The sequence below is a fragment of the Meriones unguiculatus genome, chromosome 4, assembly GCF_030254825.1.
Source record: "Meriones unguiculatus strain TT.TT164.6M chromosome 4, Bangor_MerUng_6.1, whole genome shotgun sequence".
NCBI classification, from domain to species: Eukaryota; Metazoa; Chordata; class Mammalia; order Rodentia; family Muridae; genus Meriones; species Meriones unguiculatus.
In genome coordinates, this window is record NC_083352.1 from 6,471,404 (window position 1) to 6,495,623 (window position 24,220).

Consider the following 24,220-nt stretch of genomic DNA (forward strand, 5'->3'; position numbering starts at 1 on the left):
GGTCCACACAATATTTACCACCAACTAAACACCAGCTGGAGGAGAAAGTACACATAGAGACTTCTTTACCTAATTCATGGTTTATTTGCTCACAACAGTCATTGTGTGCACAAGTTCAGCCCCACCTGCTGCACAGCCCAGCCCCCTCCTGTCTCCCCCAGTGGATGGTCCCGGAGTTTGGCTTTAGGTCTGGGCCAGCCTCTAGGATCATGTGCCCTAGCATGCTCGTAACTTGTCAACAAAGCAATTACAAGTGCATTTGTGCCATGCTGTTCCATGTTTCCCTCAGGGTCATCCCATGTCACATGCACCCAAGCATGCTAGGAAGCTGCAGGGTTGCCGTGAACACATGCACCACATTTGCTGGCCCAGGATACAGCCATGCCTCCAGTTGGCTTATAGTCAGCAGCCGAGTGCACACACAGGGTGCCCATGGCTGGTGTTCCCACCATGCCGTCCTGTCAGGCACACAGAAAGCAGCCTTGGAGTGCCAGCTACCCCTGAATCCAGCTCAGAGTGCCACAGCAGGTAGCCTGGAGGCTGAACTAGGACAGAGGAGCTGTGTGGCTGTTCTGGAGTAGCAGGTAGTCTCCCCTCCTGGTGTCATGGCTGACCTCCACAGCTCTAAGGCCAAGTTCTGGCATTCACGTATACCGTGGAGACCAAGCTCACAGCTGTCCTCATCTGTTCTCGTCGCTGACCCTAACTAAACTCAGGCTGAAGGTCTCACAATATCTAGAGTCAACTTCCTATCACATTAGTTCTTCCTGAGAGTGTTTCCAAAGGTAATACAGCAAACCGAAGTCAGGCCAGAATGCCACCAGCTTGAAAATGGAAATGAGCAGATACTATAGAGGGGACTAAAGCAGGCACTGCACCCAGAGCCCAGCCGAGTCAGCCAGTACATTGCTAAGGTGGGCAAGTGACATGCTATCACTTACTCTTCACTGAACACAAAGGAGCTGCCGTGTCCAAAACTATGGCTCAACACAGCTGTCCCTGGAACTAGAGGTCCGTGAAGACTAGAACACTAGACTAGGGCCCAGCAAGTCCTGTCCCCGGGGTCCCCTGGGTTCCCCTGGCTGCCGCCACCTAATTACAAGTGTGATAGGGATGCCCACCCGGCTCTTTCCTCTTTCTCTCTCTCTCTCTCTCTCTCTCTCTCTCTCTCTCTCTCTGTAACTGGGGACGAAACAGACATCTGTGCTTAAGTGGGTCAGAGGAAGAAATAGTTTACCCAACTGAAAAAATAGGGAACTAGGCAGACATACACAAATGACTCATCATACTGCGTGTTAGTACAAACCACATTATCCAACTGGCCAGCTGCTGCCTCCCCACGAGCTTTCCAGATGTGCTGAAGATGTGGCCTTAGGAGCCAGAATGCAAAGGCAGCTCCAAGGAGCCGCTGTGAATGGTGACCCATTAAAGCAGCATGCCAAAGAGGGAGGAAGTGGAGAAGGCCAGGCATCCCGGGGATGCCCCTGCCTCCCTGCGAGAACAAAGGACCTACTCCCCAGGCCTGTGTGCAGCACACAGAGAGGGGGCACGGGCACACATGGACACACACACACGGACACATAGCAAAGTGAACGGCTCCGGTCAAGGAATGAGCAGAGAGATGTCTTATGCATTTGCCCAAATTACATGTTCTGAAAAATGAGCGGTTGTTTCCCTCATTTAATGGCAGTAAAGTCTCCTCCCTCCCTGGAGTTACCATAGAGTGTGCTCATGGAAACCCGGTCTCCTGGGGACTGTGGCCCGGCCGCAGCCTTTGTGTGGTGTGGGTGTGTGGCCCAGGGAAAAGCCAGCCCTGTGCGGACAGGACCACTGGCCTGCAGCAGAACTGCCCAGCCTCCAGGAATCACATCTGCCAGGTGTGACTTTCCAGCTCTGTGGGAGTTAGGAGCAGGTGGCAAGGCTGTGTCCACAGGCTAGACACTCAGTGGCGTCCTGCCTCTTCCTGCCCATAGCCCTCTCCGGCTCACGCCTGGAGAAGTCTTTCCCCCAAAGCCCCCGGCTTGCGTTGCACTGACCCTGTTCTTTGTGCCGCCGGGCTGAGGAAAGACCTAGAAATCCAGAAAGGCATGGAAACATGTCCAGACCCGCAAGACAGCAGCCCTCTGTTGGGCACTTGAGAAGCCATTCCCTGGGAGCCTGGCTGGAAATGTTCCCTGACAGTGTGCTCCTCCTGCCAGCTACTGAGGACCTCGCTAATGAGTCTCTTAGGGGACTGGGGGTTCTTTTTCCAACAACATAAAATCAACTGTTCTCGAACGTTCAGCTCCACCTAGTGTGCGAGGCCCAGAGTCAGCAACAGCCTGGCCAAAAAAAGAAGGAAAACAGCAAATTCAGGCAATCTTAGCCCATCAAACAGCACGGGAGCCTAGGTTTGGAACTCTGTAAAGTGGCTGGACAGGCCCATTTTTACCACACGCTGGCTTGGCTTTGGGAGCTTTGCTGTTTGTCATCTTTTGCAAGAGGAATTAGCTTCCCAGAAAGCCTTACACACCTGTCCAGCTTCCTCACTTACCGGCATTTGAGAAAACTGGAGAGTGAATTAGTGTTAACGTTTTGTTGGGGTTTTTTTCTTGCTTTGTTTCTTTGTTTGTTTGTTTGTTTGTTTTTTAATGAAAAGAGAAATTACAAATCAGGAGGCTCTCAGGATTCTGTCTGGTGGCAACTGGAATTTTTCAAAACTCATCATGGAGGAAGAGTTTAACTAATGGATCAGGTGTGACCCCACTGATCAATCAAGAAACTGGTAGCAGGGCGGCGAGCTCTCCAGTCCCCAGAGTGAGGCCCAAGGAAGCATGGCTGTCACTGCAGGAGGAGGCAGCATCCTTTGGATGCTGATGCAGAGGATGGAGGGGTAGGGTCCATGTTACACAGTGCCACAGGGGCAGAGCAGACACATCCAGAGTGTCACAGCACGCGTCACCCAATATTCTCAACACCAACAACCAAGGGAAAAAAATACTAAGAAAAAGTACAAGGCAGGAAGAGCACTGAGGATGTCTCAGGTTAAGAGCACCTGCTGCTCTTGAGCACACCCTGGGTCACTCACAACCATCTCTAAGTCTAGCCCAGGATCTGACCCTTCTTGTGACATCCACAGGCACCAGCCACTCACATGGTACACACACATACATGTAGGCAACGCACTCACACACACACAAAATAAAGTAAATCTGAAAGAAAAATTAAAGCCCAAAGGAAGGAAAAGCTGTTCGAAACTAAAAGAGACTTGACAGACACTGCAGGCAAATGCCACATTCAGACTCTGGTTCCTGCTTCAAGCAAAGCGGCTTTACAGATATCTGTGCATCCAAAGTGAGGGAGTTGGACGCCCCCTGAGTGGAAGGGCTGGTCAAGAAGATTCTTGGTGGCTGCACTGGCTGTGCTGGTGGAGGTGGTGTGGGATTGGTTTCTGGAGTTTGCCCCTGGAGCTGAAGATTACACACTCCTATCTCTCTTTCAGGGAAGCAGAGGCCTAGATGGTTTCCAAGGCCCCAGTGGACCCCGAGGACCCAAGGTGACTCCTGTCTTTATGCTGCTGATGTCCTCCTGCTCCCACCTAAACAGCGTGGGCAGAGGAGATGGCAGTGGCTTATTAATGGGCTCCCCTAGCGTAGAGATGCTGTGTGCTGCTCGGCATCCAGAGGGCAGCAGGAGGCTGGCTTTGTAGCAACAAGGTGGGGAGGTTCCTCCAGTTCCTGATGGAGAATGGAGCGTGTGTGGTTACCTCTCAGGGCTGGGAGGGAAGACCAGCTGAGGTGATCCAGGGAAGCTGTGAGGGGGCTATCCCTGTGGGAGGCCCTCCTGTGGAGGACGTGTCTGGGGACAGCAGGGAGATGTGTGGGTGTATCAGGAGTCCACAGAGCAGATGGTAATGGGGGTCCCTGCAGCACCATGCTACCCCCCCCCACCGGGTGGCCCAGATGTTAACACTGTGAAGGTCTGAGACTCAGAATCATTGCATCCCTCAGCCTCCTCTAGCCTTCCTACCCCTGGCAAAAGCTTCACAAGGCGCTCCTCACACGCTGGGTGTCCCCTTTATGTCTGTCCCGTGGCTGGGAGGCAGGGACTCCCCACTGCCACATGGTAGAGATGTTGCCATGGGCACAGCCCAGGTTGGATATGGAGAAAACCTGCCCTGTTAAACCAGCTCCACATTCTACCCACTCCTGGGCATTATGACGATTACAAGGACTCGGGAAGGCTGGGCTCACCGTGGTTTCTTTTCCCCAGGGAGAACGTGGGGAGCAAGGTCCCCCAGGGCCTCCTGCCTACTCGCCCCATCCTTCCCTGGCAAAAGGTTGGTAAAAAAAGCTTCAGTGTACAATATGACCTCCCATGGACCCCCTTCTGTTGGGAACAAGGTCACACACTTCCCAGACAGATTTTCCAAGTGACACAGCATGAAGGTCAGAGACAGCCACTTCCCTGGTGCTTCCAAAGGCATCACTAGAAACAGTCACTTTGGTTCTGGCTGACAGCACTTGCTACCATCCAGGTGTGACCCTACCTATGAAGGAGAGGAGTGTCTTCATTTCTAGGGGACACACAGGTTCTGGGTTTTTTTAAGATTTATTTATCTATTATGTTTATTTATTTGTTATACAATGTTGTATACATACAGTGTTTTGACTGCATGTGCACCTGCAGGCCAGAAGAGGGCACCAGATTTCACTATAGATGGTTGTGAGCCACCATGTGGTTGCTGGGAATTGAACTCAGGACCTCTGGAAGAGCAGCCAGTGCTCTAAACCTCTGAGCCGTCTCTCTAGCCCCAGGTTCTAGTTTTTAGCACCCAGAATGCCACTGAGCCCTCTCAAGTCACTTTGCTCTCCACTGAAACTTCTGTGTCTTCTTGGCATCCTCCCTGCCTCCAGAGTGTCTTTATTTATCACGTATTTATCTGGTGCTGCTTGGCTGTGAATTAGGGCCCCCTGTATTTTCAGCATTTGGACACTCCCTCTCTGTGTACCGTCCACTTTGGGGAAGTTGGATGCCTGCAGGGGCCTGTAAGCAGCCTCATGCCTGTACTGGAGGCTTATTCCTAGGCAATGATCTAATTGTAACTGCAGGGACCTGTCCTGGTTGCAGGTGCCAGAGGTGACCCAGGATTCCCAGGTGCTCCGGGGGAGCCAGGAAGCCGGGGTGAGCCAGGAGACCCTGGACCCATGGGACCCCCAGGCTCGTCCATCGGAGATGAAGGTAATGGAGTTTCATATCATCAGAAGGGCCCTGGTGTCAGGCGTAGATATGGAGCAGTGGGCTTTACTGGCCATGTGGCTTTGCTGTGGCTCCACCTGTCATGGTGGAGTAGTCTCAGCTCTGCTGAGGTGAAGGGCACGGGCAGAAGCGACCACCAGCTAGGTTAGAATGTGACACTCATGGGTGATTAGTGGGATCTGGCTCCCGGATGGAGGAACTGGGGATGCTGTCACAACCCCAGGCCACTGTGGAAGTTGTAAAGGTAGAGAAGCTGTGATGAGCCATAGCAAGGATGTCACCTCCTTCTGTTAGCCACTGCTTCCTGGTGGTGGTCTCCTCAGACATGAAAGCTGACACAACCTTTAAGTATCAGAACGCTCACCTGCTGTGAATGCTCATTGGGTTTCAGATACAAAGAGAGGCCTTCCAGGGGAGATGGGACCCAAAGGCTTCTCAGGAGAGCCGGGCCTTCCTGCACTCTACCCTGGTCCACGAGGTGCTGATGGAAAACCAGGTCCCCAAGGACTGCCTGGACCTGCAGGTCCCCCTGGACCAGATGGTAAGTGGCTGGTGTTCACCTAGAGCCTAGTCAAGCTGGCTGTCATCCAGGATTTTCTCTTAAGTGGTTCTGAGTTGACCCAGTACATCAGTGAATGGGGGTGTGGTGGGCATTTGGGTCCACACGGGAACCGTGACAACAGCTGTTGCCTCTCAGCCGTGGAGAAGCAGCGACCCCACAGCTCTTACACAGGGAGCTGTGGCAGGCATCTCAGGGCTGTGTCTGGAAGGGGCAGTGAACTGAAATCACTGTGCCCACTCTGCAGGCTCTCCTTCCTTTCCTCACAGCTCCTCTCCTCTGCTTCAACAGTCGGGTACAGAGATGTGGCAATGAGCTTCTTACTGCAAAGCCAAAGTCATAGGAGATAATGACTGATGATAAGAAAGGATAGCTGCAAAAAGGAATGGTGGCCACTGGCCAGGAGAGTCCTGGGGAGCTGTTCATGCAGTAGGAGGAAGGTCTGGCCATCGTGCTGCCCCCCAGCAGCTGAGCTGGTCCCAGAGCTAGCCAAGGTGACTCCCTATAGCAGTAGGGACGGTCCCTGAGTCAGCATTTTCAGGTAGTGACAGAACCATGCTGTCCTTCTATCAAGAACACTATCTACTGAGGAGTGGTCCATGTGCCGTAGCTTTGAGCTGGCCATCCACAAAGGCCATTCTTGTCAGCTGTAGCTTTCCATTACACTTTAGATGTTGAAAAGTTCCTCGTGGGAACATTTCATCTCCTGGGCAGGTTGGCTTATGAATCACTGGAAGAAAATATGAGGTCATTCTCTCTTTCTGGGTGACATTGACCCAAATGTAGGCACTTCTTTCCAAAATGATTTCAACTTCCTGCTATCACCTCCAGCAATCTGTCCTCGGGTCATCCAGTGTTGGGTTTTAGTTAAACTGCAAGTTCAGAGGCCATTTTAATTGCTTTGGGAAAAATCCTTCTCACCATCTCCAGAAGTAAAATTGTAGGCAGTATCTCTTCTTAAAGAGATACTTCTATGAAATAGAGACATAGAACACCAGTCACTTTTGCTCCCATTAATATTTTACAGTATTAACATTAAGGTTCTACAGTAACATTTTAACTTAATGTGAGAATACTTGCCCAGTTTTCTACCATCTGGAAGATAGCACATTTGTTTGAAAAGTTTTAAGGGTTGATATTTCCTTGGATGGTGCATTTGGGCAAAGCTATCTTTAATATTTTCTATTATGCTAAATATATTTTATGTTAATTATTTATGTTAAGAGCTGTATTTGTTAATATTGACAGGAAAATATTTTCTGATGACATCTATGCCAGATGAATTTCTTTGAGCCTGTCTTTTTTGTGTGTGGCGTTTGTAAAAGTTTCCTTACATGTGTCAAAGCATAAAAGCATGCCATCAGTGAGGACATTGTCTCTGTCATTCCATCCTGTCATGAGCATATGCTCTCTTCAGGGGTCAATTTTGTTCTCTAAGTGGCTTCCAGCCTCACTAACATAAACAGAAGCAAACAGATCTAGGCAGTGCTGGTGTGGAGTAGCAGCTGATAAGGGGATATACACTGAAGATGTGCTAGTATGAGAAAGTTTATCAACTAAAACTTTCAGTGCCTCCAGCTTAAGCCCTGCTTGAGGTGTTTCCTCAGTGAGACACACTGTTACCAAATCATCTGCTTTCATGGCAAACTCTTACATGAAAAGTAGCCAACCACTGACCTTTGCAAGCCTGTCTCACAATTTAGTAACCCACCCTATAACTTAGCACTGGAAACCACAGGGCCTGCAGAGCTTAGCCTTTCTGAGAACTGAAAATTCTGGAGCCTTTTCTCTCAGGAACTGTATTTGATGCAGCTGCTGAAAGCCAGAATGCTTAGTCATTCACAGGAGAATAAGGGCGAACCGTGATGCCAGCTGTCTTTCCAGGAGAAAGGCTCTGCTGGTGCCATTTCTAACTCAGCTGACTGAATCCGCTGTTGGCTTCTTCCTGGAAGTCATGTTGAGATCTCCCAGTCCAGAGAACTTGTTTAAAATTAGGAATGAATTAAACAGAGGAAGACAACCTAAGGTCAAGACAGAGTTTGCGGCCATGTGGCTTAACTGGGCCTTGGTAAAGGCCTTACTCTCTCCCAAAACTTCCTTCGTTATCCTTGGTGACAGGCCTCTAGTTTTAATGACAATGTTCCCAAAGTCCAGTGAGTCCCTCTATGTATTCACACAGGCTCCCCTCACTCACCCCCATGCTCCCTGCCCACTGTTCCTGTCTCTCTGGACCTGGTGTAGGCCTTCTTGGTGGCCTCTTCATTGCCCTCCACCCTCATAACCGACGGAGCCCCTGAAATTCTCTCTGGTCCCTTTTATCTCTGTTGTGCCCACATAAACTCTACATAAACCCTCCAATGGGAGCGCAGCCCCGTGCAAACATTCCTCCTTTCTGGGCCTTGAGCTACAAACATGAGGCCTCTCACTGGAAACAGCCAGAACTGCATCTCAGGAATTCCTAACCTCAGAATGCCCAGAGTGGAGCTGCGGCTCTCCCCGCTCCCTGGCCGGCATATTCGCTGCTGTCCTTTCTCCTCTGTACTTGAGCCTCTGAACTTGAGCCAGGACCCAGGAGTCTCTGGGCACCTCACTGTCTACACTGGGCCCACAATGTGTGGTACACCTCCCTCTTTGAACCCTTTGGTAACCCCCTTTGCCCTTCGGAATAAAAGCCCAAGACGGCTCCCTCCCCTCCTCCATGTACCCTTTACACAGCCTCTGGTCAAGGCTCTCTACTGTTAAGGGGCCATTTGGTCACTCTGTCCCAGTTGTGAATACTCCCTCAGCTCCCTGCCTGGCGAGCTTCTGCTATGAGCTACACTTCACATCACTTGCTCGGAAAGCCCTCTGGGCGCCACCATTTCAAAAACCTGCCACTCCCCAGTGCCCGCTCATGGTGCGGGCTGTATCTGAAAAGTTCAAATTTGTTTACTAAGCGTGTTGTCTTTGTCCCTCACCTGTCAGCTGGAGGCAGGCTTGCTTGCCAGTGCCTTCACAGCTCCTGGCCTGCTGCCTGCCATAGCTCAGGCACCGGCTCAGGGTGGATGAATGGACAGAGGAATGAATGAATGAGTGAGCCGGATCGGATTACACGGAACAATGCTCACTGGCCTCTTCTACAAACCTCTGCTTCTCACACGACCTGCTGTCTTTTCCCAAGAGCAAACGCCTTTGAAGTTGCTGCTTCCTTGTCCTTTCTACTTCCTGTGCAGCCGCAAGCATCCAGCTAGTTCAGAGGCCTTTGCCGGCACTGTGAGCGCTACCAGATTTAATGATTTAGAAACAAGGCTTGGTGGCTAACACCTGTGATCCTCTCACTTAGGAGGCTGAGACAGTCAGCCTTGGCAGAGTAAGCCGGTGAGGCTCAGAAGAGTCCAGAGGTGCTCAGCTACCACTCTGGGCCGTGCTCTCCTAGATGAGCAGCCTGAGGTCCACCACCAGGTGGCGGTCTTCCCGAACCTCTGAATGGTGTGGCTTAGTGGAGTGGGACTCCATGTGTGACACTGGGGCCACTGCAGTGGTTAATAACTCTGACCCTTGGTGAGAAAAGGGGCCTAGAAGAGGAAGAGTGGGGTCAAGGTCATCCAGTGAGGTCAACCTTGCCTAGTACCAATTAGGCAGGAGGATTCCCATTATTTAACATGACCCCATGTTTGCATGTTTACATGTGTGTTCATGTGTGCAGAGATAAGTGAAAGGAGGCGTGAGAAGGTCTGAGCACAGGTGTGCGTGCACTCACAGGTGTGCATCTACTCCAAAGGGGGGCAGAGTGGAGAACTGAGTTTATCCTAATTCTGCTCTTCCCTCACCCCCTCCCCCGCCCAGGGGGTGTTCTCTGAGGGAAACAGGAATGTGTGGCCATCTTGAAATTCCAGCTACATGGCTGAAAAGCCACATTCTTCATTTGGACAGAGCCCTTCTCAGAGGAAAGACAGTGGTCTCCATGCACTGATGGAAAAGCTAAATTTGCAGTCTCTGGCTTCTGCTTGCCCCCGAGGCCGGGTGGCTGTCCAAGCATCTGTCTTTGGAGGTGCTGGGGTGGGCCTGGAACTGCAAGGAGCTGGGGTAGACATGGCTGACAGGCTGAACCTGACGCTGTCTCTCACAAACGTCTCTGTCCCACATATCTTCTCTTAGGCTTCCTGTTTGGCCTGAAAGGATCAGAAGGAAGAGGGGGTTACCCCGGGCCTTCTGGATTCCCAGGGACTCGAGGACAGAAAGGATGGAAAGGTGAGGACTGGCAGGATGGGAGGGTCAGGATGACAACCACTAGCCTGACCTTCCAGGGCGGCCCCACCCCCCACCCTTCATTCTGATCTGAAATCTGAAATGCTCCAAAATTTGAAACATCCTGAAAACCAGTGTGACACAGCAGGTGGGAGAATCCACAGCAGGCATTTGCTGGGTCACAGTCAGAACAGCTGCCCCAAAACTCCCGGAGAAAGTTAGCTTTGGGCTGTGTGAAATACCATACATCTGGATGAGAGTCTGCCCAAGGCAGTCACCAGACACTTCAAAGTAAAAGACTTTCTGAAGGCAGGCGGGAGGGTGCTCACCTTTAGTCCCAGCTCAGTGTGTGGCCTGAGCCCTCTTCTGCCCCAGCCCCCTCACTAGCCCCCCCTGTGCTGCTCCACACCCAGGCTAACACATGCCTCCCTCCCCCACTCACCACAGGTGAAGCTGGAGATTGCCAGTGCGGCCAGACCGGCGCAGGTCTTCCGGGACCGCCAGGACCCAAGGGTTTCCCTGGTGTCAGTGGGGACCAGGGACAGAAAGGGGAACCAGGAGACCCAGGCCTGCATGGTATCCCAGGGTTCCCGGGATTCAAGGTGAGAGGCAGCAGCCCCTTGCAGCTGCCAGGTGTCTGGGGGTGGCCAGCCCTTCACGCAGCGTCCGGCGGAGACGCGAGCTTCTTGAAACTTCCAGCTGTGGGACTGAAGCAGGGCAGGCCGCCGTGGAGGGCAGTTCTTCATTCTCAAAGTTAGACATGACGTTACCCAGGATCAGAGGCTCCACGTCCAGGCTGGAGAAAAGAACGAAGCCCTGTGACTTCTCACGTGTGTGCACAGTGTGTGGGGTGCCATACAGAAGAGTTTGTTCGTTTGTTTGTTTGTGGGTTTTTTGTTGTTTGTTTGTTTGTTTGTTGGTAGAAATAGCCCAAGTATCCACTGTCTGGTCTGATTGGTAGGAGAGAAAATTTGCATGCCCACCCTAAGGAATGCCATCCTGCCGGCGTGGGCCACATGACTATGTGGAGACAGACATGCATGCACATATGTGTAGCCTCACCACGTCTCCCAGGCTGACCTCAGTCCCTGGCAATACTGCCATGTCAGCCTCCTTTATCCTGGATGACAGGTGTGTGCCACCACAGCTGACCGTCCTATCGGTTTTTTCCAAAATAGAGAAAATCTTCCTGAGGCATCTGGCCAAAGACCATTCCAACAATCCAACCCTTCGATAGAGCTTAAGCCAAACAAGAACAGTGACTGTTTCATCGTAGTGTAGAAGACTGGGCCAGCCTCATCACACATTTGAGGCTAGCCGAGGCTACATAAGCAAGACCCTGTCCACACACACACACACACACACACACACACACACACCCCTAAGTGAAAAAAAAAATGTTTTAAAGACAGTGCCCCTCTAAGTCTGAGCACCATTAACGTGTTCAGAAAAGATCATGAACTGAAAGCCATATGCTCCGTCCTGCAGAATGAAGGGCTGTTCAGCTGAGTCATTCCCAAAATGGATCCCATTTGGTACCGCTGCAATCTACAAGTAGCCCAAGTACGCCTCCTTCCCACCAGTTTTCACACCACCGGAGGGCTTTTCTCCAACAGCCTCTGGTTGTGTTTGATGTCCTGAATAAATGTCTGTGTATACAACAACCCTGTGTAAAAGGACCCCTAGGAGGGTGCGTGTGTGTGTGTGTGTGTGTGTGTGTGTGTGTGTGTCCAATTGGATGGACAGACAGATACAGACAGATTGTTGATTGATCAAATGACTGTAGGAATGCCTAGAATGCTGTTCTGTGACCACGCTGGTTATCTGATTGGCTAGTTTATGTGAGCGGACAGACGGACGGATGGACGGATGGATGGATGGATGGATGGATGGATGGATGGATGGATGGATGGATGGATGGATGGTGAATTAGCTGGTTAGTAGGCTTGCTGGTTAGTTTTTAGTATCTGTGCTGAATAGCCTGGCAGAGTGCTTGAAGCAAACTCGGCCATCTGTGTGGGAGCAGCTGTCGTGAACACCAGAAGTGTTTCCCTTCTCTGCAGAGAACAAACTCCATATATCAAGTTCCCCTGGAATTCTAGCACAAGGCGGTCCACAAACACATGTAACCTTCCATTCCACTAAACCAACGCTCAGGAGTCTCAAACTCTTGCAAATAGTTAACCAAGGCACACCACAAGCAGTGCCTCACACACAGAAGTCCAGTCCCGGACAGTTCTGCCCCTGGAGCTGCAGTGTTCTCACAGCTGCGGTTTGAGGGTCCCTGAAGTGAGCTGCTCCCTGAGGCAGCTCTTCCTTCCTTTATTTGTCAGCCTTGCTCTGCAAATGAAGATGTTCTCAGTTGGCCACATCGAGATAGCAAGTGGCTGTGTCTTCTTTCACTGATTTACTCAATTTTATTTCATGTTTTTGGGTGTTTTGCCTGTGTCCATGTGCAGAAAGAGGGGAAGGGAGAAGGAGAGAGAGAAGAAGAGGGAGAGAGAGATAAAGAGAGGGGTTGCTTCACATGCATGCTGTGCCCACAGAGGCCAGAAGAGGGCATCAGATCCCCCTGGAACTGTAGTTACAGATGGTAGTTTGCGAGCTACCCTGTGGGTGCTGGGAATTAACTGAACCTGAGTCCTCAGCAAGAACACCAAGTCGCTTAACCCTCTCCGTAGGCCCACAAATGATCATTCCTACCCTCTGTCCTAGAGGCTCATTACCTGTTTGGCTTCTAGTGATCGTAGTTACAAGTTAAGCCACCTCGTGCTCCAGGCTGAAACACTGGGTCCTTTTCAGCTCCCGGTCACATTTCAGCTGTCCTGAGAATCTGAAAACCCACCTGTCCCAGCTCCCGTCTATGCACACTGAAGATGCTGGTTCACACATTGTTCCCTGTACATACAGATCCTGGTTCTTCACTCTCTAACCACCTGGGGCTGTTTTTGTTACATTTTAATTACTAACTGTTCTGCTATCCACGGTGCCAGGCCAGTCACTGGGAGGGGCAACGCTGGGACCACCTTCCCAAAGCCCAGGTGCAGTGCTTCTGACGTTGTGGGCAGCTCCTTCAGGCCATCGCCCACAAACTGGATACTTAAGATCTCCTTGGCAGTCTGAAGGAGGAAGAGACATCCATGTTTCTGTCCACAGGGAGCCCCGGGCCCCACTGGAGTTCCTGGACCCAAGGGAATAAAGGGAGATTCTAGAACAATCACTACCAAAGGTTAGTTCTCTGTGACTGACACTTTTTGGCTCAGGTGACAATCTGTGAGTTGCTGTACCGGTAGAGTTACATGCAAATCTTCCTCAGGTGAGCGGGGACAGCCGGGCATCCCTGGTGTGCACGGGATGAAAGGTGATGATGGCACCCCCGGACGTGACGGGCTTGATGGATTCCCCGGCCTTCCCGGTCCTCCGGTAAGCAGCTGCCGTGCTGCAGCCAGCCCAGCCCACTCAACAATTCTTCCTGTTGTTTAAACATTTGAGGGGTTGTGGCCTTGACCTCGGCACTCACCCAACCCAGAGCTCAGGACAGGTCCGTTCCGTTTGAGTCAGAGGACGCCATGGTTTTTAGAGACTAGTGAGCCCAGTGGAATGCAGTCCTGGGGTGAACACCTCAAAAAGTGGAGAAATGTCCATTATGGTCTATTATGAGCTAAGCCCCCCGGGTTGTCAGGAGATGGTCTTCTCCCCCTGTCCCCAGGCAGGTCTTGGAGAGGTGGTCTCCCTCAGTGTCCTAGCAAGCTAGAACGTAAGCTAAGAAAAAAATGTCTGTCTACCGGAAACCCCCTGGCTTGCTTGCACACTGTCCACCACCTAAGTCTGGGCTGTGTGCTCTATGATCTGAGGTGGCCCTGTGAAATGGGAAGTGTGTTAACCCCACGCACCCCAAACAGGCTAAAATATGGATGCACACATGCTCTGAGGGCCCTACAAGCAGAAAGAGAGCTCGGCCTGGTGACCTTCCTGTCATACTCTCTCAGCTCTGAATGCAAAGGAGAAAAGTGACGTCATGGACAGGGTGGCTTCTCACCAGCTCCTGCCCACCTGCCATCAAAGTCCCCCCTCACCCTCGACTCCCAGGCACGCTGGGACACGCAGCAGCTCATTAGCTACACAGCGCTGACACTGGGGCCTGCTGGGTTCTACCAGTGCACTTTAGCACCGCCCCTTCCCACTGCCCAGAGCTCACCATGCCCTACTGTGGTCCCTCCATTGCCCACCCAAGTGTCCCCACCCGGCTGCTATCATCAACACAGGTCAGGCCGCCAATAGCACGTCCTTGTTCTGATCCTGTAGACATCTCTTATTCCAAGCTCACTCGGCCCCTTCCCTGTGATGTCCTTCTTGGACAGCAGACACATGCTGATCCTAACAGTTGGACTGGAGTTCCTGTGCCCATGGTCCTGGATATAAATGTGTGTCTCCCAGGCCGACCCTCCACCATGCTGACAGGCAGTGCTATGAATCTGACTTCGACTTGGTCACTTGCATAGACATTTTCCTCCCCGCTGTCCCGTTCTTGACCTACAGCACAGAATTCCAGAGAAATGGGGAAGGGAGGTTGAGAGGCCACAGCTAGCTCTGATGTCTGTGTGCATTTGAAGGCAACTGGGCTCTCTTGCAGGGCGATGGCATCAAAGGTCCTCCAGGGGATGCGGGTCCCCCTGGCGTACCCGGAACCAAGGGCTTTCCAGGAGAGGCGGGTCCTCCAGGACAGGGCTTACCAGGCCCGAAGGGCGAGCGTGGTTTCCCTGGAGACGCTGGGTTGCCAGGACCTCCAGGCTTCCCTGGTCCTCCAGGTCCCCCTGGAACCCCAGGACAGACAGGTATGAAGGAGTCCTGCCCTTGTCCTCCTGAGTCCTGGGGCAGGCGTCATATCTGTGTCCCCTACTCTAGACCCATGCATGTGTGCCCAGGCAACCAGGCAAGACGCCATCTGTCCACGGAACACATGTGCTCCGCAGGCTTCCTGGGACTGCTGAGCTCTCTGCTAGGCAGATGGAATAGAGAGCTTCTTTGGGCAAACAAGGTCACCCACACCCGGCCTGCACAGCACCACATGCACAAATGCACACTCAAACATATGCACACACATGTGTAAGTGAATGACTTTCATTGGTCCTAATCTTGCCTCCCTCTTCCATTGTCTCTCCAGATTGTGAACCGGGTGTGAAAAGGCCTATCGGAGGCCAGCAAGTGGTCGTTCAGCCAGGTACGATGAGGGAGAGCAAGTGGCTCTAGACCGTGTTACCACTCTAGAACATGGGGCTCCATGGCAAGTACCCCCTGGGAGCCTGGCCTGTGTTCACGCAGATGGGGCAGAATGACCCCCGAGAGCAGCCATGCTTGCAAGACACCCTTCTTTAGTAAAGTGCCCTCAGCAGAGAGGCCGGCTGAGCGCCGTCGTCCTAGGCCTCAGGAGGCCCTTCAGCCTTGTCCTAGCGTTGCTCTGCCACTGTGAAGAGACGCCAGGATCACGGCAACTTTTATAAAAGGAAGCATTTAATTGGGAATTGCTTACAGTTTCAGAGGTTTAGTCCATTTTCATCATGGCAGCACATAAGCAGACTTGGTGCTGGAGAAATAGCTGAGAGTTCTAAATTCAGAATTGCAGGCAGCCGGAAGAGAAAGACACTGGGCCTGGCTTGAGCTTTTTAAACCCCAAAGCCCACCTCTCGGGACACACTTCCTCCAATTAGGCCATGCCTACTCCAACAAGGCCACACCCACTCCAACAAGGCCATACCTCCCAGTCCTTCTCAAGCAACAGCACTCCCTGATGACTGTGTATTGCAGCATAAGGACCTATGGGGGCCTACGGAGCCATTCCTATCCAAACCATCACACCAGATTTGACTTTGTACCTGCTCAAAGCAACTGTTCACCGTGGCTAACTCTGAGCAATTCAAACTCACAGAGAAACCGAAAATAATTCTTTGGAGAGCACAAAGTGTGTCCATCTGCTGACACGTTTTCCAAAGGAGAAAACCTGTCCCCTTGGACCTGTGGGAACCACAGTGATTTGGCTGGGTCAGGGCTATTGTCCCCCATGAGCAAATGGCATTTGCCAGCTCAGTACTAGTTTTTACTAGACTGACAGCATTTGTGCTTCATGTTAATATTCTAACTTCTTTACGACTCTCATCTCCATCAGACCCAGGAGTAACAGGTCATTAAGTTAATGTGGACACTAAATGGTAGCCGGTCTGCCTGCTGCTTCTGACCAGCCTGGCACCCAGGCGGTACGCCTCAGCACTGACATCGTAGCTTACCCACCTCTCCTCTGTCTCTAGGTTGTGTTGGAGGGCCCCCAGGATCACCCGGCCAGCCAGGCCCCCCAGGCCCCGCAGGTAACATTCAGCCTTCACATCACGGCCTCAAGTTTCTCTTCACACCTTGGGTTTTCCTTCCCCTGGCCCTGCATGCCTGCTCACCTCTGGGCACAGTGGGCTTCTGCCATCCCAAAACAGCCTCGAGTGTGGTCACTTCCCAGGAAAGCAGCTCTTAGGTACTCTGGAGAGTGTACATAGTGCTAGGTGTGGTGGTGCACCCTCTTAGTCTTAGCACTCTTCGGAGGCAGAGGCAGGTGATCTGCGTGAATTTAAGACCAGCCTGGTCTGCAGAGTGAGTTCCTCGACAGCCAGCGCTGCACAGAGAAACCCTGGGGAACATGCAGCATATGCCGGCTTCTGTCGGCCCTCCCCAGCCGCATCGCTCCCAAGGTCCACGGTAGACCTCACTGGTGCACAGCAGAGCTGGCTCACATCCAGTCAGTCCTCAGAGGATCTGATATGCCTGTGGTTTCCTTGGGTGTCTAGGTGTAAAAGGCATCAGAGGAATGCTCGGTTTCCCAGGAGCTTCTGGAGAACAAGGGCTCAAGGGCTTTCCAGGAGACCCAGGTCGTGAAGGCTTCCCAGGACCCCCAGGTGAGTCAATGTGGCGTGTGCCCTTTTATGCTCAGGAGATGGCTCCTGTGTGTGGTCAGGTCCACCCCAGCTCCATTATCTTAAAGGACTTAAAAGCGATTCCAGTCACACTTGATGACAGCTGTCTTCCGTGCTCTCTGGAAGTTAAAAATCCTTGACTTTGATCGTTGATGTTGTATTAGATTGTGGCAGAGATCTTACAAACACAGACAAGAGACAGGCAGATTTCCCTCAGTGCATCGTGAACATTCCAGCATTGTCCTCTCCTGGGAGTTCTCTGGACGTAAAAACGACCCTGTGACCACTGGTCCAGTCTGGAGTTAGGTTTGCATGGCTGCTCACCTGAGAAAACAATCCACGGCGGGGAGGAGCTATCTCAGCTCACGGTTCCATGGGCATCCGTTCATCACGGTGGGGTGAGCAGAGTTGAGCAGAGCTGCTCACATCAAGTGGCCAGGAGGCAGAGAAAGGGGCAGTATAGATAGATCCAGGGAAAGATGACAGCCACCAAGAGCACATCCCTACTTCCATAACTAGGCCCCATATCCTGCCTTTACCACCTCCCAATAATGCCATTGTGTGATTAGCCCATAAAGAGATTAACGTAGTAATTAGTTCAGTGCCCTGGTGACCTCATTGTTTCAGGATATACCAAAGTGTGTTCACTAAATCTCCAAGATTTATTTTTTTAATGTATAAGAGTATTTGTCTGAATAGAGGTGTGCATGCCTGGTACCTGAAGAGACTGGAAGAAGGCATCCGGTCCCCTGGAACTGGAGTTAAGGACACTTATGAGCCACCGTGTGGATGCTGGGAATCAAACCTAGGTCCTCTGCAAGAGCTGCCTGCGGTCCTAACCACTGAGCCATCTCTCCAGTTCCCCTGGGATTACCTTAACTATGGTAGATAGTTCAGGCTGAGCGCACAGTGCCTGTGTGGCAGTGCACACTCTAATCCCAGCACTCAGGAGGCAGAGGCAGGCGGATCTTCGTGAATACAGACCTGCCTGGCCGACAAAGCACGTCCAAGCTAGCTGGAGCTACAGATGAGACTCGAAACGCACGCTCCGATGGTCACACATCAGTGCCACACAGAACACCCCTGTGACAGCCGTCCATGCTTCCCTCCGCACTCCCATTGGCCACTGTCTCTAGGTTTGGGGGTCTATTTGCATCATTCCATCCATGCTTTGATACAGCAAAGAGTCTGAAAGCTGACAGTGAAGGGAATCAATGACAGTGAGAGCCCCAGACTCAGAGAGCAGTAGGAGGCTCTCGGGCTGCGAGACGCTCTCCTAGCAGCCACTCCACACCCTGGCTCTTTCTCACCTCTGTCAACACTACCTCAGAACATACTAATGTAGACTGTGACTAAGGGTACCACCCTTGTTTTGTTTTAGGATTCATGGGACCTCGAGGATCCAAAGGTGCCCCAGGCCTCCCTGGCCCAGAGGGGCCCTCGGGCCCCGTTGGACTTCCAGGGCCATCTGGACCACCTGGGGACAGAGGGATTCCAGGAGAGGTCCTTGGGGCCCAGCCTGGGCCCCGGGGAGATGCTGGACTTCCGGGACAGCCTGGGCTAAAGGGGCTCCCAGGAGAAATAGGACCACCGGGATTCAGAGGTGAGTCACCCTCGGGGGAAGCGTGTGTCCTGCTGAGCTGCAGTCCCACAGGGTGGGAGCAGGGTCCTTCCCAGGGGCGTTGGACGTGTGAGAGAATGTGGTCTTGCTGTTTTCACTCAGTCTGGCACAGCTGTGCAGTGTTGGAGTTGACAACATGCTAGCCCGCCAAGGCCAGGAATCGTTGGCCTTGAGACCTGTCACAATAGCAAAGCCCCTGACCTCTGCTCTCGTTCCCGGGCCTTGCCATGCAGGCTGGCTGCCTTCTCCTCAGACCTGTAGTCTGGACACTGGGAGGGACGTTCCCAGAAGCTCCTGGGTGGGATTCAACCTGCAGTTGCATCGCTTGTGGCCTAGCGTGCTTGTTGGAGAGAGGGGCTGATGTAGCTAGCTGGGAAGGGCATGCCAAAGGCACGTGTGCACACGCACACACAGGAGCTCACATCTGCATATCACAGAGTACCAAACCATGTCCCCCTTCCAGAAACAGTGTCTGCATTATAAAAACAAAGTGATGGTACACTTCTCACAAGGAGAACTAACATCCATAAGGAAAATAGCAAACTGTCCAAAGAATAAAGCTCCTGGAAAACAAAGACACGCTACCAGCCATCAAAAGCATGCAACTGCCTCTCACACCACCCCCTACCCAATCGGCAAGGTTCCTGCTTTTGCCTTAGTGTGGGGAGTGATGCTGGGGGACACTGGCCGTTTGGTGAATTGGCACAATGCTTTAAGAATGGCTAGCATTTTCTTTGGCTTGTTCCATCAATGTCTTGAGTACTGAAGAAGTCATCTGTAACCCAACCGTGGCTGTGTGCCTGGAACCCCACACTCTTCCTCGTAGCACTGCCATGAGAGCAGGTGGCTGGGAGAAGAGAATAGAGCACACCCCAGTGTGTCCATATGATTGGATGCTTTATCCACACAGACAGCTAAGCATTTGCAAAAAAATATTTGTAAGTTTTAGTTTGAATTTTTAATTATGTTTATGTGGTTGTGTCTGTGCGAGGGCACATGTGGGTGCAGATACACAAGGAAGCCAGAAGAGGGCGACAGAGCCCCTAGAGCTGGAAGTAAACTTAGGTTTTCTGTAAGAGCTAAGCTGTATCTTAACCACTGGGCTATCTGTCCAGTCCTCAAGAATACTTTTAAATGTGGCTGGATGCTAATATTGCCACACTGAAAGAGCTGGCCTAAGGAGGGGTTTACAGTGTGGCATCTAGGGAGTTTCTCTTTGCTGGGATACTCACACAGTAGCAAAGGCAGAAGGAAACACTGGAGACACTGGCTTCGCAGTGGCGCACGTGTTTTTGTGGCTTTATCCTCTGTTCCCCCTGTGGTGTGCAGACGTTCTCAGTCCTGATTGACTCCTGTTCATGTATTTATAGACAGAGTCTGATCAAGTAGGTGTTGTCTGTGGTGGAAAAGCAGAGGTGGTCTCACAGCTCTTGTCTCCATTCCTGCAGGAAGCCAAGGGATGCCCGGAATGCCAGGGCTTAAAGGACAGCCAGGCTTCCCAGGACCTTCGGGACAGCCAGGACTGTCTGGGCCCCCAGGACAGCATGGATTCCCAGGAGCTCCTGGCCAAGAGGGGCCCTTGGGACTGCCAGGTTCCCCCGGCCTTGGAGGTAAGACTCCTAAGCTTTAAAAAAAAAATCTCTAACCCCTAGTTTGCCACAGTCAGGAAGTAACTTGGCATCTGCCTTCGCTGGCTCTTTAGACAATCAGCTATGTACAGACACCCACACACACCTTGCAAGCCAGGCCTTTCCTGGTGTGCTAGTCTCAGGGGTCCCTATATGTGGCCTTGTCTGGACCCCAGAGAAGCCAGCTGATGCCTGTGTTTGCAAAGTGGCAAGTGGCTGAGAAGCCTGCCAACATGTCCCGAGGGCTCGCCAGCTCCTAGTCCACACATGGTCTGTGAAGATCCATGAGAAAAACACAAAGGCCCCGTTCTACGTGGCCTCGTGTTATTAGGTAGCTGGTCTCAGTCTGAACAAGCTTGTGGTTAGCCAGGGTGAGGCAGGCAGAGGCTGGAGCTGGAAGCCACATATCTCAGAGGCCAGGAGTCAGGCAGATAGGAAGATCCTGGCACAGAGAAGGAGGCAGGGGCACTGGAGTGGGGAGAAGACACATAAGGAAGGGGGCAACCAGGACAGAAGTACGAGTACCCCAGGGCTGGGCTGAGGTCCTATTTGAAGGAGGGACAGTGGTCTGGGTAAAGAGATTGACGGAGGGTAGAAGGTGATGAATTCCAAGCTGGGGGCCACTGGAGATTGGAAACAGACAAACGTAGCAAAGGATGGATCTGAAACCCAGCAGCTCCTTGCTGTGAGCGGCAGGAGGGGGGGAGGGCAGTAGAAGTCTACGGGAGTCAGGACTGAGCAGAGAATCAGGAAAGAGCAGGGCCTACCAAGGACCTCCACCAAGCTCTGGGCTAACCCTGGGTCACTGTACCCGTCAAAGCTGGCAGGTTCCCACTGCACTCCATCCCATCGCCACAGAGCCAAACCTGGGGGGAGCCATACCTGGGGAGAGCCACGCTGGACTCCCCCTCCCCCCATAGTCAGCCCTCTGCTTGGTTACAGTGACCGCACTAGAAAGTCTCTCCCTGCAGGGCTCGTTTTAAGCTCGTCATCTCTGTCGGGTCAGTTTTCCGGCCACCACCTAGGAAATTTATCTTCTCAAAGGCATCCTAAGGGCTGTTCCTATGCCCTTTAATTTTGCTTCTCTCTCTGACAGGTCTGCCCGGAGACAGGGGTGAGCCTGGTGACCCTGGGGTCCCTGGCCCTGTGGGCATGAAAGGTCTGTCTGGGGACAGAGGTGACGCTGGCATGTCAGGAGAGCGTGGCCATCCTGGAAGCCCTGGATTTAAAGGAATGGTAGGGATGCCTGGCATCCCTGGGCAAAAAGGTAAATGCAAGGCCAGGCAAGGGATTCCCCTGCTGGGGCTGAGCCTGCCTGGAGCAGCTGTCCCAGGGCCCCACAGCTGGCTGGAGACTGCCCTCACATACCTGCAGGCCTGAAGCCACAGGACCCTAGGACACTAGCTGGCTCTGCATACTGTCCCTCAGCAAGTCAGCTTGTCACCTTAGCTAGGAAGGGGGCCTTCCCTCAGGGTTATCAACACAAGCAAGGCTCTACAGAGAACCTGTTGAAAACAGGTTCGGATCCCAGGGTGATGGCCTGCTTATTGAACACCTGGCCCCTGGAGTTGAATACCTCACACACAAGCAATTGCAAGTGACCTCTCATTGGTGGAAGTTGAGGGAACCTCCCCACAGCCATTGGCCTCTGCCCATGCTGCCCACAGAACTGGGGTCGCTTTGGTTTGTGGGGTCCATTCAAAATCCTCATGGGACCCCTTCTGTGCAACCTCATACTGCCTTTCACCTGACTTCCCTGGGCTCCTATCTGCAGACAGCTGGGCCCTACATCCTCTGTCTCCTAAAAAGAAGTTTTCCCAGAAATCCCCGCTCAGGGTAAGGGTCTTAGCAGGCTCTCATGTGAGTGCCTGGCTACAGTGTCAAGGATACGCAAAACTGCTGTGTCCCACCCACTTGGTCCCTAACTTTCTTCTCCTCTTCCTCCAAAGGTGATCGAGGGTCACCTGGAATGGATGGCTTCCAGGGCATGTTGGGACTCAAGGGAAGACCGGGGTTCCCAGGAATCAAGGGAGAGGCTGGATTCTTTGGAGTTCGCGGTGCGAAGGGCCTGCCTGGCGAGCCAGGAGTTAAAGGTGTGACCTGGCTTAGGATCCGGGGCTCTCTGTGTTTGGTGAATAAGGCAGACTCAGCAGGACAGGTGTTCAAATATGACATTTTCTCTTGTATGTAGAACAAACACACACACACACATATATGCACAGGTGTGTGTGTGCATGCACAAGCATGAAAATACAAGAAGGACAGGAAGAGAAAGGGGACCAACAGGAAAGAGAAAAGGGGATAAGCAGCCAGGACCCAAGTGTGTCGTGTGTGGATGAAAATGTCCTGATGAATCCTATGGTTTTGTAGAGTCCGTGCTAATTAACAAGCAAATGAGCCAGGTAAGACAGTGATGCTTTCAAGCATATCTACTTAGGAGGTGCAAGCAAGAGGCTCAAAAATACAAGCCCTCACTGGGCTAGAGCAAGGGGCTCAGGCCAGCCTGAGTAACTTAGTGAGAGGCCATCTCAAAAATAAAAATGTCCTAAGAAAACATGGAAAGCGATGCTGCTGAAACTTAGTGGCAGAGCATATGGCCGATGGGTCCGTCCCCAGCAAGCAGGAGGCCCTCGGATCCATTCCGGAGCATCTAATAAATAACGCCAGCAAATGGATCCTCCTTGGGGAACAGTGGCTCAGCCCCGTGGCAGCTCATGCTGCTCTCAGCATCCAGAGCCCCCAAAGGAAGCTGAAGACAGCCAGTCAGGTGATCACAGCGACAAGACCCCCTTCCACCTCTTCCACACACTGACAGCGGATCAGACAACACTATCCATAGGGAAGTCTCCAGAGAAAAGTTCATGGCAGTGGTTCGAGGCCAGCCTGGTCTACAGAGTGAGTTCAAGGACAGACAGAGCTACATAGTGAGACCCTGCAGAGAGAGAGAGAGAGAGAGAAAGCAGATGTGCCTTTGGCAAAGGAGGGACAGTACTCCAAAAGGAAGGACAGTTAAACATATTCCCCATATCCCCAATATACTCCCCTTGGAAAAGAGAATTGAAAACTTACCTCCGGGAAGATTGTTTTTTTTTACACAAGTGTTCAGAATAACCAGAAATGGAGAAATGGAAGCAAGCCAAACATCCTCCCAACCACAGATGAATAAAATGTGGCCTAGACACAGGACAGAACATGCAAGGGTGAATGAGCAGGAACCCCTGCTTTAAGCTCTCCTAGTTCCACGTGTGTGAGCTGTCCGGGATAAGTGAGCCTGTGGATGAGAGCAGATAAGCAGATGCCAAGGCCTGGGGGAGGACATCTGGGAAGAATTACAGGGCTCAGTCCTCCCTGTTCTAAGGATAGATCTGGCTCTTTAAGACAGTGAGCTGTAGCATGGTGTAGTGGTGCACGCCTCTAACCCCAGCACTCGGCAAGCAGAGGCAGTCGGATCCCGTGAGTTCAAGGCTAGTCTGGTACACGTACGTAGTGAGTTCTAGGACAGCCAAAGCTACATGTTGAGTGCCTGTCTCAAACAAGTAAAAAATAGTGAGTTGTGTGGTATATAAATAAATTTTACATCAACAAAGATGCTTAAAAATAATGGATGGAAAAGAGGGAAAAAAAAGAAATAAGGAAAAGGAAACATAGAGACAGGCTCTTTGGGAGCTGGAGTGTTTCATCCTGGGGGACTTGGGAAATGACAGAATTCTGTTCCCTTCCAGGAAACCGAGGAGACCGGGGTCCCCCAGGACCACCTCCTCTCATCCTGCCAGGGATGAAGGACATTAAAGGAGAAAAGGGAGATGAAGGACCAATGGGTCTGAAAGGCCACTTGGGCTTAAAAGGTAAGACACCAGCCCTGCCCCAGCCGGGCCCCGCCTTGCCTTGACTTGGGGCACTCTGAACTCTGCCCGGCTTGCTTTGTGCTTGAGTCGCCCCACGCCTCAGTGTCTCCACAGCTGGGCTCAGCTCTGCTCTTGAGCAGAGCCACGCC

General features: G+C 52.2%; 1 protein-coding gene across 1 annotated transcript in view; it reads left to right on the forward strand.

Annotated features, from left to right (window-relative positions):
* Col4a2 (collagen type IV alpha 2 chain) overlaps nt 1-24,220 on the forward strand; it is a 128,847-nt gene that overhangs the window by 93,493 nt on the left and 11,134 nt on the right. The window contains exons 17-33 of the mRNA XM_021637530.2: nt 3,482-3,535; nt 4,252-4,318; nt 5,110-5,220; nt 5,630-5,779; nt 9,935-10,027; nt 10,472-10,626; nt 13,181-13,253; nt 13,341-13,447; nt 14,658-14,859; nt 15,189-15,245; nt 16,327-16,383; nt 16,852-16,959; nt 18,359-18,580; nt 20,047-20,208; nt 21,323-21,493; nt 22,176-22,319; nt 23,949-24,071. Coding sequence (XP_021493205.2) covers nt 3,482-3,535; nt 4,252-4,318; nt 5,110-5,220; nt 5,630-5,779; nt 9,935-10,027; nt 10,472-10,626; nt 13,181-13,253; nt 13,341-13,447; nt 14,658-14,859; nt 15,189-15,245; nt 16,327-16,383; nt 16,852-16,959; nt 18,359-18,580; nt 20,047-20,208; nt 21,323-21,493; nt 22,176-22,319; nt 23,949-24,071 — 2,056 coding nt within the window. The remainder of the gene's footprint in view (nt 1-3,481; nt 3,536-4,251; nt 4,319-5,109; nt 5,221-5,629; nt 5,780-9,934; nt 10,028-10,471; nt 10,627-13,180; nt 13,254-13,340; nt 13,448-14,657; nt 14,860-15,188; nt 15,246-16,326; nt 16,384-16,851; nt 16,960-18,358; nt 18,581-20,046; nt 20,209-21,322; nt 21,494-22,175; nt 22,320-23,948; nt 24,072-24,220) is intronic.